General features: G+C 41.4%; 3 protein-coding genes across 3 annotated transcripts; 2 read left to right on the top strand and 1 right to left on the bottom strand.

Moving 5' to 3' along the window:
* The first annotated feature begins 650 nt into the window (after positions 1-650).
* On the top strand, positions 651-3,721 carry zp3c (zona pellucida glycoprotein 3c). Its single transcript, XM_020083766.2, has 8 exons — positions 651-1,665; positions 1,746-1,852; positions 1,980-2,083; positions 2,551-2,734; positions 2,823-2,949; positions 3,026-3,114; positions 3,290-3,363; positions 3,504-3,721. The coding sequence occupies exons 1-8, from the start codon at positions 1,039-1,041 to the stop codon at positions 3,674-3,676; spliced, it is 1,485 nt and encodes a 494-aa protein (XP_019939325.2). The 5' UTR covers positions 651-1,038; the 3' UTR covers positions 3,677-3,721.
* LOC109627281 (inositol 1,4,5-trisphosphate receptor-interacting protein) lies at positions 2,387-6,205 on the bottom strand. Its single transcript, XM_020083765.2, has 2 exons — positions 6,046-6,205; positions 2,387-5,753 (listed from the first exon to the last, which is right to left on the bottom strand). Exon 2 carries the CDS (start codon positions 5,746-5,748, stop codon positions 3,799-3,801), a length of 1,950 nt encoding a protein of 649 aa, XP_019939324.2. The 5' UTR covers positions 5,749-5,753; positions 6,046-6,205; the 3' UTR covers positions 2,387-3,798.
* Positions 6,206-6,817: 612 nt separating this feature from the next.
* calhm1b (calcium homeostasis modulator 1b) lies at positions 6,818-10,387 on the top strand. Its single transcript, XM_020084032.2, has 3 exons — positions 6,818-6,997; positions 7,634-8,221; positions 9,483-10,387. Exons 2-3 carry the CDS (start codon positions 7,676-7,678, stop codon positions 9,993-9,995), a joined length of 1,059 nt encoding a protein of 352 aa, XP_019939591.2. The 5' UTR covers positions 6,818-6,997; positions 7,634-7,675; the 3' UTR covers positions 9,996-10,387.
* Positions 10,388-12,467: the final 2,080 nt, after the last annotated feature.

Here is a 12,467-nt window from a genome sequence, read left to right as displayed (position 1 = left end):
TGATTGCCTCTTGCATTTTCTTAGCTATATACTCAACATTTCTTCCCCATTTCCACAGAGCTCCATCATCAGCTAACAATGACCTCCTCATATCAGCTGGGAAATTCTCAAATATATCATAAATCATTATTGAAAATAGGGTTGGACTAACTACTCTCCCCTGAGGCGTCCCATTTTCAACCCTGCACTGATTTGATGGCTCTTCTCCAACCATCACTTGAATAGTTTTTCCATTTAAGAGGTCCATAAACCAGTTAAACATTTTCCCTCTGATTCCCATTTTTTCAGATTAATAATAATAATATCTAAAATACAGCTACAATTTACATAAACTATCAATTAAATAATAGTGATGCATAGGACAAGTTGATGTCTTGGGTCTGTCTGTTAAAGCAAGGGAGGAAAAGAAAATATTTAATAGTAAACTCTACCTATTGAGTACATTAAAATGATTGATTTTGTTTAAACAATATTGAATTGGAATGTCACATTATGATTTACTCTCAGATACAAGTTGATTAGGAACAGCTCTCTAAAACTAATGCAGCCTAACACAACAGTTCTGCGATCACCCCTGCCTTTGTGTTGGTTGGGTTATAACAGTCTGTGCTGTTGTTGAGCTTCACAGTTTTAGGTTGACAGGGCTTCCGATTGCTTTGTACACTCCATCCAAATCAAGGATGAGGGTACGCTAAACAATACACACACACCTCTTCTACTGACGCAGTGCAGTTCAATTGCAGCCTCCAAAATTGACAACTCTTTGTAACACTTTCAATAAATACAGAAAATTATTGCTATCATGAGCGAAGGATTTATTGCAGGGATGCTGCGTTATCAGTTATGTGCCTAATAAACTGATAGCTGAGTGTGCTTTACAAGGCCACAGAGGTGAATGACAGATTAAGAGAAATGTGTGGCTTGTTAAGGTAGCTAATCATTGGTCTCCTCTCATTGGTTGTTCCTGACTGGCATTGGCAGCAGCTGTGGGCCCTCTCTTGATTGCAGCACACAAAAGCCACTTGAAACTCCACCACCATGCTCAACCTGTTCAGGCGGAGGTTCAGTCTCAGTGGGGAAGCAGCTGCAGGAGAGAAGATGGAGATGAAGCACGCTGGGCTTCTGTTGCTGCTCTTTTGTTCTGCCTATAGTTACCAGTTTAGAACTGGTCGTGGTCCTTTCGTGCAAGACCCTGAAGCCGAGTGGGACAGAATGGCGACAATGATGGATGAAGACATGGGTGTGGCTCCTGTACCCGGTTACTGGAGGAGTTCTACAGGCAGTGGATCCTCAATACCCAACATTAACACCTTTCCTGAGTACAAGCGCATCTCCATGTCCAAGTACTCGAAAGAGGCGTTCAAGCCAGAAAAGGGTGTCAGACCCCTCCCTGAGTGGGCCAAGGAAATCTTATTGGTTCCCTCTACTGATACAGCAACTGGAGGATCAACTGGAACAACATCAACCGGAACAACAGCCAGAAAAAATTTGGTTGAACTCCTTTGTCATGTTGACAGAATTTATGTGAGAGTTCTACGTGAGAATTTTAGGAGCAGGGATGCTTACAAAGATTTGAGGTTAGGTTCCTGTCCTGTTAATCAAGGCACCAAAGACCACTACTATTTCCTGTACCCTCTGAAAACTGACTGTGGATACAAAAAAGAGGTTGGTGAAGGTGTTTTCTCTTTGTGTTCACTTTTAATATATATTTCTGCTTCATTGTGACAAACTCAAATGTGTTTCAGAGTAAGACAGATTATCTGTCCTTCAGCAATGTGCTCAGCTACAAGCCATCTGGTCAGGTTTTAAGGGAAATTCCATATAATATCCCTCTGCAGTGTAAATATCCAAGGTATGACTTTGACTTTATAACAGTTTTTTGATCACCTACATGCATTTCATGTTAAATTTAGACTTTAGCAAGACTCAGATTGCTGTGCTTTTCTAACTTTACACAAATTTTCGCTTGACTGTTGCAGGCTTTTTCATGCTTACAAAGTCGGCATCCATCCTCAACTTCAAGGTGGCACAGTTTTCAAAGCACTTACACCAAAACAAAGTGTTGTACTTGCTGCGCAAGATGGTATGTTTTGGGGTTGTTTTTTGAATTGATTCCTAAATGTGTTTGCATTACCAGGTAGATGTAACTAGTTTCTCCAGCCCAGACTACATGTGGAAGCTTTCTGGACACACAGGGTAAAAATCCAAATGTGGACAAAAGGCAGGAGATTTGGGGTGTAGTTACACCTTGTCTAATTTGGTTTCTCACACCAATAACCTCTGTATGAGGTGGGAACTTTTAATGGGACCTCTTCAGCTTCCTTTGAGCTGAATACAGTGACTGATGCAGAAATTAATAAAAACATGATTGATAGCTGGAGAAAACTTGTTGGTTCATGCATTTATTTGGTCTTTCAAGCTGTTACAGAGGGATCTGTTAAGCATTTGAAGCTGTCCTAAGCACTAGCATTCAACACTACTAGGCATTTATCAAGTATTTTCACTCATTAAATTGTAAATATGCTTCCTCAAGTGACTTCTTTGTTTCAGCTTCAGGAAATGAACTCACTGGCAGCAAAACCTACACCTTGGGTCAGCCAATGTTCTTTGAAGCAAAGAAGGCTGATGCCACTGCAACTTCTGGAGATCCAAGGATGTACATCAACAAGTGCTTCATGACTGCCAACCAATACCCTGACTCTAACCCCAAATATACAGTCATCGACAACCAAGGGTTAGACTTAAAATGGTTGCAGGAAAAAATAATATAAAATACTTTTACCTTGTTCAAGAATAATATACACGTTCTCTCACACTTGCAGCTGTATGGTTGACAGCAAGCTGGCATTGCAGTCGAAGTTCCTCAGCGGCTCCTCAAAGGTGTCCCAGAAATTCCAAGTGGGAGCCTTCGTATTCAAGGACCAGGTGTCCACTACCTCCACGTCACAGGTATGTCATTAAAGGTGCTAGCTCTGCACTGTCATAGTGTCCAAGTCTTTTAAAACTCAAATCCAATGTCTTTCAGCAACTCTACATGCACTGTGAGGTCTCTATGGGGAAATCTACTCCATCTCCAAGTTCTAAGGCTTGCAATTATGATCCAGCAACCAAGAAGTAAGTTGTTGGGCACCCACAGGTGGCAGTAGTAAAGACCATTTTATGTGAGCTTGACTGCCTTGACAACTTGATTGTATTTTGAGTGTTGCCATCTGTGGTTGGTTTCAGTTCTGTGTATTTTCAAACTTTTCAGGTGATGTTTGAAGACTTAATATAACTCTTAATTGTTTAGGTGGAAGGAGCTTTATGGTGATGACTCTGTGTGCACCTGCTGTGAGTCTACTTGCCCCACAGCACAGCCCAGGGGTAAGTTTCCACCTCTGTGTTATACGTCACAGGAAGTTACTTTAAAACCATTTACACATACTTATCCCAAATGACTAAGAAGCTGATCTTCCACAAATTTGAGATATTTGATTAAAACAATTTTTGATCTATTTCAACAGCTTCCAAGAAGACCATCTCCAGCGCCTCTTGGAAGGTCGACTTGAGTGACGAGGATGACCATGTGGACATTGAACCTCGGATGAGATCGACTGATGCTGACTCACTCGGTTTGGAGGACATGGCAGAGCACGCAGACTTCCTCAACTACTGGGAGGATGATTATGAAAATTAGTGTGGAAATGTTAACTTTTAAAAAAATAAATGGATTTCTAATGTATTTGACATTTCTCTGGCTTGATGTGCATATTCATTTTTCTGGGGGTGAAGAGACAAACCCTAATTTCAACTGTACACTTAAGTCTTTAGAACTGGGTTTCTCTCAGACTGTCCTGTAAACACACCAACATAATCATTGATCAGCATGTGTGTGTTTCTAAGCATTTCCTGAAAATGCATCACAGTATTTCTGTAGATGCAGTTTTGTACCACAAGGGGATAGAAGAGATTTACTGGCTTTACTTGGGTGAACTCTGCAGGAAGCTGCATAATCTTCTGAGTTGCTGGGTTTCCAATGATGACATGGTGCAGAAGCTTTTTCTCCAGGCTTTCCTCCATGTAGTGCAACAGGTCTTGTAGCCTGGAAGCCACATGGCTTGGTTTCCACTGTGATGGGTCTTTGGTCAGAAGCATATGAAAAAGCACAGTTTTGAAATGAAAATCCTTGAGTGCACAACCTCCTGACAAGGCAGTCTGTTGCTTGTGAAGGAAATGTGCAATTTCCAGAGTTTGAATGTGGCATGAGTTTTCAGGCAGCTGTTTGGAGAGGCATTGTAAGAGATGGTCTTCATAGAGTGTCAGGGAGAGCGTCCACACCGTGTCCAAATTGCTTGGGGAGTAATGTGTAATGTAAAAATGAGCATCAGTGTTGAATTTAACAACAGGATTCATACTGAAGCAGAGCTTTTTCCCTGATCTGAATCTAACAACCAGAGCACCTGGAGCATCAATGTAGCGAATGCTGAGTTCAAAATCATACTTGTGTGAAATCTGAGCCCATGCTTGTTTGATCGTGCTCTGGAACCATCTGGTAACCAGAGATTTTGACAGGAAAGGGGTGTTCTTCAAGCAAAGAGGGTGCTCACAAACATCAGTAGTTTTTCTCTCTACTTTCTCATTCTCACAATGCAGCAGGCAAACCATATCATCTGCACCAGAGGAGTGGCAGGGGCAGTCATTTTGGATTTTCTTGTTCTCTACCAGTTTTATTTGACCACAGACTTGCATCTCTGGCAGCAGGTCACTCACCTGGTGATTCAGGAGCAGGCACTGAAAACCATACGGCTCAGATGGAGCTAAGGGAACAATTATATCCCGTGAATCCAACAACTGGCAGTCCTCAATCACCAAGCCTCCATCCCTCTCACAGACCACCCTCATGGCCTCCACCATGATATTTGCAAACCCCTCTAAAAACTCTCCCTCCCTCCACTTGTTCTTGGATGAGGCTTGAACATATTCAGAGTGAAAATACTGCAGCGTGTTGCTGTCGGGCAGTGGCACTTCACCAGTGATGCACGGCGCAGAGAAAGTCCTGGATTCATTTTGTGTCATTGAGTTTTTTCTCAGGTATTTCCTGAAGAAGCGAATGATGGAAATAATGGAGAATGTATTCCATATGTACCAGAGGTAATCCTCCTGCCAGTCAGGCATCGCCTTCTCTGAGGTTTCGTTTTCGGACATCTGGGTGTGGACCTCTGACAGAGACACTTCTGTCTTGTCAGGCTTGTCTTGTTGACCTTGTGGTGGGACTGGGTCTCTAAAAGAGGCACCAATCTTAATGTCTTCTCCCTGTTTAGTCCTAATGTCCAACAGCAGGTTTTCCTGTTGCTCGTGTTCAGTTTGTGAAGTCATCAGAGAAATCTCCGGTTCACTTCTGGATTTTTGTGGCTGACTTAAATCAGACTTTGATGTCAAATGTTCCTCTTCCGGTTTGGAGACAGTCACATCTTCTTCAGCTGACATTGTATGTTTGTCAGAAACATGTAGGTGAGATGGATTTTGTTCGTTTGCAACACTTTCCATCTTATTCAGAGGCCCTTTGTCATCAGTTTGTGCAATTTTCTCTCTGACAGGTGCCATTTCCTCCCCCAGGTTCTCCTCTCCCCATGACAGCTTCTGTTTGTGCTTTTGCAGACCCACTGTGACGATATCATCCCATTCCTCCTGCAATCCAGGGTCATCCCTCGGACACAGAATGAGACCAAGAGCCACGACAACCACTCGCAGCAGAGCGTCTTGCATCATCAATACTGTCGAAGTCACACAGAATAAAGAATTGTTACAAAGCTTTCCAGAGATCTTGAAACTGCTTCACCGATTCATGAAATGCATAAAAAAACAATGACTACAAAAACTTTAAATTATATTACAATTTACTTAAAAAATACTAATGATGATGCAAATCTAGATGAGCTACTTCCTTGATAGCATGGAAGCATCTACTTCACTTTTTTTGTGGTCTCATTTCATGTTACATCAGTCTTCGGAGCATATTTAATTAAACAAGAAGAAGACTACACACCAGAAGAAATGGTTGATTACCTTAATGCTGCAAAGTTCCAGTAATGTGTGAAGAGGTACAAAGGAGGAAGAGAGTAACCTTGCAAAGCCACAGGCTCGGTGATCTCTTCCTGTTCAGCAGTAGGTTGTTTCATGACTTATTTCCTGCACACCCTGCCCATGTGCTCTGCTGTGACATTTTCCTGTGTAATACAGTGATGAAAACAGATAACACGAACTTCCTGTTTGCAACTGACACTATGTGAGGGGCCAAGCATTAGGCTGCATACTTTTCAAATAAAGTGTAGAAAATGCTCTCTGCCTATGAATGGGAGAATAAACCCCTATCCTTTATTCTCTTGTGGTTTTGTATCTGGTTTGTGGAGTTGAATTAGACTTGCTGTGTGAAGTAAACAAAAAGAATCCCAGAGATGTAATAAAGACTATTTTACATGTGATAGCCACTGTGACATGATTTATTTGGTTCTGATGAATCGAGTGGAAACAGATTCAACTTTCACCTCTCAAACAACAACCACATTTTCCAGCCAAAGCCGCAGATATTTGAATGGTTTTGCATGTTTGGATCGTTATGGCGACAGCTGAGCAGCACTGCATCCTCGGTGTTCATGCAACTTATGCAACTTACAGTGCATGTTAACACTACTACCTATCTCTGCATGCATCAGAGGAAGCCAGAAAGATAATTCATGTGAATTGTGAAAGAACTGGGAACTATGTAAGTGATTGTCTGAGCTCTGTAGACGTGTTTACATTTGAGAAAGTGCAGGTTGAATCTTTTGTTACATCACACAAAACACAGGTGCGTGTGAAGGGAGGGGCAGGTGATGAGGTGGCTGTGAACATCACCACAGAGTTCATGAGACTCCTCTCAGTCACAGCTATAATGCCTGATAAGAACTGCAATCTTTTTATTGTGGATATTCCCATCATGTGAACATTTCCGAGCCTTTTGTTCACCTAAAGAAAATAGGTAAGTGTGAGTGAGGTTACTTTTCGGTCTGATGATTACCTGTAGATTCTTGACTTTTTTTAATTATCTGTAGCTACAACACACTATTGAAGCATGTGAGACTCTGGTACCACTTTCCCATCAGGTGACTTTACAGAGAGTCCATACAGGAGAAATAAAACCTTTTCATTGGTTAATTAATAGTTTCCAAATTATTTATTGAACAGTGAGGTGTTGTGGCTGAGAACCAACAGAATATTTCAAACTACATTATTCTATTAACTTATTAACTCAACTTATTATCATTTATAATTGGAGTACCAAATGATTATAACCACCCTATATAAATTACATATGAACATTTATACCCTACCCTTTAACAGATGGCATTATAACTTGTGTTGAAGCCTTATTAAAAATGAAAAAAAAAACAATAATGACTCATTGAGAAATTATCACGTAGTACTGGAAAAATGGTCCGAAGATGCTTTTTGAAAGCTCTCTGCAGAGGGTTTTTGTTTTCTGTGTCTGATTAATGTAGGCTTCAGTTACTGCTTTTATTTTGTTTAATTTGTTTAATTTTGTGTTAAGTACCCTCCAACATCATTGGAAAGCATTAAAGGTTTGTAAAAGTTTCTACTGCCCTTCTGTCCACAGTTTTAATTCCATCAGAAGCAAATATCCACCACATCTCCCAAGATGGATAAGTTTCGTATGATGTTCCAGTTCCTCCAGTCCAACCAGGAATCCTTTATGAGTGGGATCTGTGGTATCATGGCACTGGCTAGTGCACAGATGTACTCTGCCTTTGAATTCAGCTGCCCCTGTATGCCAGAATACAACTACAACTACGGGATTGGACTGCTTATCGTTCCACCTTTATGGTTCTTCTTGTTGGGTTTTGTTTTGAACAACAACGTGTCCGTGCTCGCTGAGGAATGGAAAAGACCGGCAGGAAAACGGAGAAAGGATCCTTCAATCCTCCGCTACATGTTTTGTTCTATCACACAGAGGTCCCTGATAGCACCTGCAGTGTGGGTGTCTGTCACGCTCATGGATGGGAAGAGTTTCCTTTGTGCTTTCAGCATCAACCTGGATATTGACAGGTTTGGGAATTATAGTTTCATAACGGAGCTGTCAGAGATGGAGAAGATCAAACTGCTGGCGAGAATTCCCTGCAAAGACCTGTTTGAGCATCATGAAATAAGAGTTGCAGCATCGCGATACATCAAGTGCTTATCACAGGTAGACTGGTGATTTTTTTTCTCTCTCAATTTTCCAGTAAAGGATTTTAAAGCGAGAGGTGCTTAGCTGATCTAACCTTTTGACTGAGGGAGAACAGAGGACAGCTGAGACAAACCTTTTCTCAATCTAACAAACGTCAATCAAAGACACGGACTGTCACATACAACATGGCTAGATTTTATTCTTAGGGCCTGGTCACACAAATGCAAATGTGTTAGTGGCAAACCTTAGCCTGCCTTTCACTACCAATCTGTATGAGCAGGGAGACGGATTAAACATTTGCTTCCTATGGTGAACTAAATCACAGAGTTGCTTTGCATGAACCACATGCATTTTTCACAGCAAGAAAAACACAGGTGTAAATAAAAATAGAAATTAAATGAATTATGGCTGGATTCAAATTGCCTGCTTCATTTCAGTTCAATTCAATTTTATTTTATTTGTATATAGCGCCAAATCATAATATACATTATCTCAAGAGCTTCAGACTCCTGGTATTGTGCCCTCCACTTTCTGCTTTGAGAAATGTCAGAACACACTAATGTCATATCCTAGGTATTCCTTCTTGGAATGTGGGAGTTTTCACAGCCAGGGGGGAGTTTGAATGATTCTGGTATTTTCAAACTACCCCCTACAACAATAAAATAAATGTATGAAGAAATTGAAATTGAAAAAAACCAACTGGAGCTAAATTGATTAAATATGTATTGGTATTTTTTGAGGCGGTACAGTTAGGGACCTTAAATCCTCCCTATGGCCCTACTTGTCTCACACACACACACATACGTTTGTATGGCAAAACCTCTGCACATTCAGCAGTTTTCCAACTTCATCACCGAAAATTATGACTCAGCAAAATTAAATTGTCCTGACTTTATTCCACAAAAACTGTATTTTACTTATCCCCACTAGACTTTGCACTCGCTGAATCTTTCCTGTTCGCTTATGAGAGGGATAGATAAGCTTTTTATAGCCTTAATATTCAAAGAACTGGGAGCTATTTCAATTCATCCAAAAAAACTCACCCACAGTCTTTTAGGTCTTTGATCAGCCAAAAGGCAATTGTACAGGCATAAAGTAACATGTCTATAAATGTCCATTGATATATACATTCTGTAAATGAGCTATGAAGCTGTGAAATGCTTTTAACATCACATGTTTGACTATTTGACTTTAACTATCTACAAGAATAACACATAGTCCAGTTTATGCAGGTTTTCTATACTAATATACAGGACTAACACCTGTCTACATCTCACAGGTATGTGGATGGATGTTTCTGCTCATGATGACCTTCACGGCCTTCCTGATCCGGGCCATTCGACCGTGCTTTACCCAGGCCGCCTTCCTCAAGACCAAGTACTGGTCACACTACATTGACATTGAGCGCAAGATGTTCGACGAGACCTGTAAGGAGCATGCCAAGAGCTTTGCCAAGGTCTGCATCCATCAGTACTTTGAAAGCATCAGCGGTGAGATGCGCAGCCTCCACAGCCAACGCTCATACACGAACGACGGGGACGATGATGACGAGGACAAAAAGAGAAGTGATGAAGACAGGCTTCTGGGTATCAGGGCCCAGGATGATATGAATAAAGTTCTGAGGAACTGGCACACCTGTAAGCCAGCTCTGGCTCTGAGAAAGGACCATATAGATGGTGAAAACAATGGTAAACTAAATGGAGAAGCTAATGGAGGAATAAATGGGCATGTGAAGGGACACACCCCTGAGGTGGAGAAAAAGGAATGGGCGGTGTATTACAGTAGAGTCTGAAGGGAAAAGTCAGTCCAGATTTCAGAGTTTCAGATTTTAATTTTTAAATTCTGTTAGAAAACATATGTTATCCAATTCAGCCGGAGTGTCTTTAATGCACAGATCATTATAGAAATTATAAAGATGAAATCAATGCATAATTTTACTAATGAAGCATGATAAGTGTTACGTGTATTGAGTGTGTTTGTGTAAGCATAAAGTAAATAAAATGTCATACCACTGATTCATAAACAGTTAACATTTTCTCAGAACATGTCTAATTCTGGGTGTGAGCCAGAACTTATTGTTGTATATAGTAATATAGTGTTGTCACGACTGCTGTGTGTTTCATTTGTAAGTTACACTTCTCTCTGAGGGACTGAGCTTGCCAAATAAACTAACTGTAAATTCCAGGCTGCAGAATTAGAGCTGTTGAATCAATCTTATAGTAAAGCATTTAACACTGCAGAATTCTTATTTATAACGACACTAATGAATGATTGTGATGCTCACAAGTGTGGGGCCATTGTAAATATTCCCAGGGGGACAGACTGACATGCGTCAAATGAACAAAAGAAAAAAACAGCTGCATGCACTTGGTAAATATACTCTGATTATACTGTAGATACAACATACTATAGATTTCACTGATACAGCAGAAATGTGTCTAGTGTTAGCTAACTTAAACTGCATGTTAGCTGTGTCCTCTTTGGATACCATACAGGGGGAAGGGAAAGTCCTTTGTGGAATGGATAGACTGCAAAGGTGGAACCTAAATGAGACAGTCTGGTCTATGGAAGATTTCCTATTTGCATCACTAGCTTGTCACGCACATACTGTTGCATCATTAGCTGCTTTGAGCCCCTGCACTTACTGTAGCTTGGATCCTGGGAAAGGTTGGCAAGAGGAGGATCCACCTGTTGGATCCTTTGTTGCTTGGGAATGGATGGAGGCAATGGAGACTTCAAAATGGGGCAACCATGTAATCAATGGATCTTCATATGTGGCCTCTGAAGGATGAGGCCCCTGAACTGAGTCACAGTCTGTTGTCTGACACTGTGGCTTTTTAGTACTAATGGTACTGATACAGTATATTGTAATGGCCATTTGTGACCACAGGGGTCCCTGTTGAGTCAAACTGTACCACAGGTTTATTGTAATCCTTAAATATCAACTTTTTCTATTACTGCAGTTGTATAATCTTGTTGAGTATGATCTGAAACTTATCTCTGGTCTTAAACCAGACAACCTACAGTATGCTTGTATTTCTGATCACGCAAACCTATGTTTTATGCAAAAGACAAGAGGTAGTGACAGCCCAAACAATTTACATGTCACTAAGAAAACAAAATCAACATTTACATCGCTCTCTTCCCCAATTGCTCAGTTTCTCACTCAGGTTCATCAAACACTTCCCACTTATTTTCTAGAAAAAGTCAAGATACTCTCTTTTCTATCTTTGAACGAGCCTTTTGAAAATCTAAATTTGAATTTTTAATGCACATCTTCAGGAAACTGTGTTGTATTTTCACCATATCTCACAGGGGGGCGTGCTTTCACCAAAACTACCACCCTTCACAAGGCCCAAAACACAACTGTAGATGCAACCATCCCTCATCCTGAAACCTGTAAACACCCTACAATGCATGCAGTGTATTATGGGTTGTATTTACGCCCGTGCATCTGTGCAGTCAATCCAGCTGTTCCTGAGCACTCAGCAGTAACATCATTATTAGAGCAGGGGGGGAGTATAGGAGGAGGGCAGGGTGAATGAATATGGCATGGATCCCATTGAAGCCTCTCCCTCCCCCCCCTGGGGATTAGTGGAGCAGCACTCCCCTTGACCGTCTCTCAGCTCGCCCAGTAGCCCAGCAGCTGTTCGCTCTCTCAGCGAATTGGCAGCCATGCAGGGTCGCTGGTGTGGGGGTGGACGTTCATGCAGTGTCTTTGTCCGGGCTGTGATTTTTTTCTGAGTCACTCTTTTTCCTTCTTGACTTTTCTACATATCTTGCATATTATATTACATGCTGTGCAGCAATACCCCTCCTCTCACCCCTGCTCTGTTTTTTTGTTCCTTTGTTCTGAGAGAGTGACTTGATGTGTGTGTGCATGAGTGTGTGTGTGTGTGTATAGATCAAACAAAGCAAACATGACAAATTAACTGCCGTAGCTCGACAATACCACTGTGTTTATGTGGGAAGGAAGGAAATGGTGAGTCACTTCAGCTTCTTACTGACCTCCATTTCACACAAATGGCTTTGTTTTGGTTGTGAGGACATCAGCCATGCGCATGCTACTGACCAGGGCCTCCCTTGACTTTGCTGCAAGTGTCTCTTGTCTCCCTCTCACATATACATGCACAGACGTGTGCACACACAGACTCACACACACACACACACACATCAGCATGCTTGCAGGCGCCCTATTCGTCAGTGTCTGGCTCATTCTGCCTTCCTTCTGCCTACAGATTGGAGGACAGAGGTAGTGAGGGAG

This window comes from Paralichthys olivaceus, chromosome 8, assembly GCF_024713975.1.
Source record: "Paralichthys olivaceus isolate ysfri-2021 chromosome 8, ASM2471397v2, whole genome shotgun sequence".
In the NCBI taxonomy this organism is placed as follows: domain Eukaryota; kingdom Metazoa; phylum Chordata; class Actinopteri; order Pleuronectiformes; family Paralichthyidae; genus Paralichthys; species Paralichthys olivaceus.
This window is presented reverse-complemented; position numbering and strand designations above follow the sequence as displayed.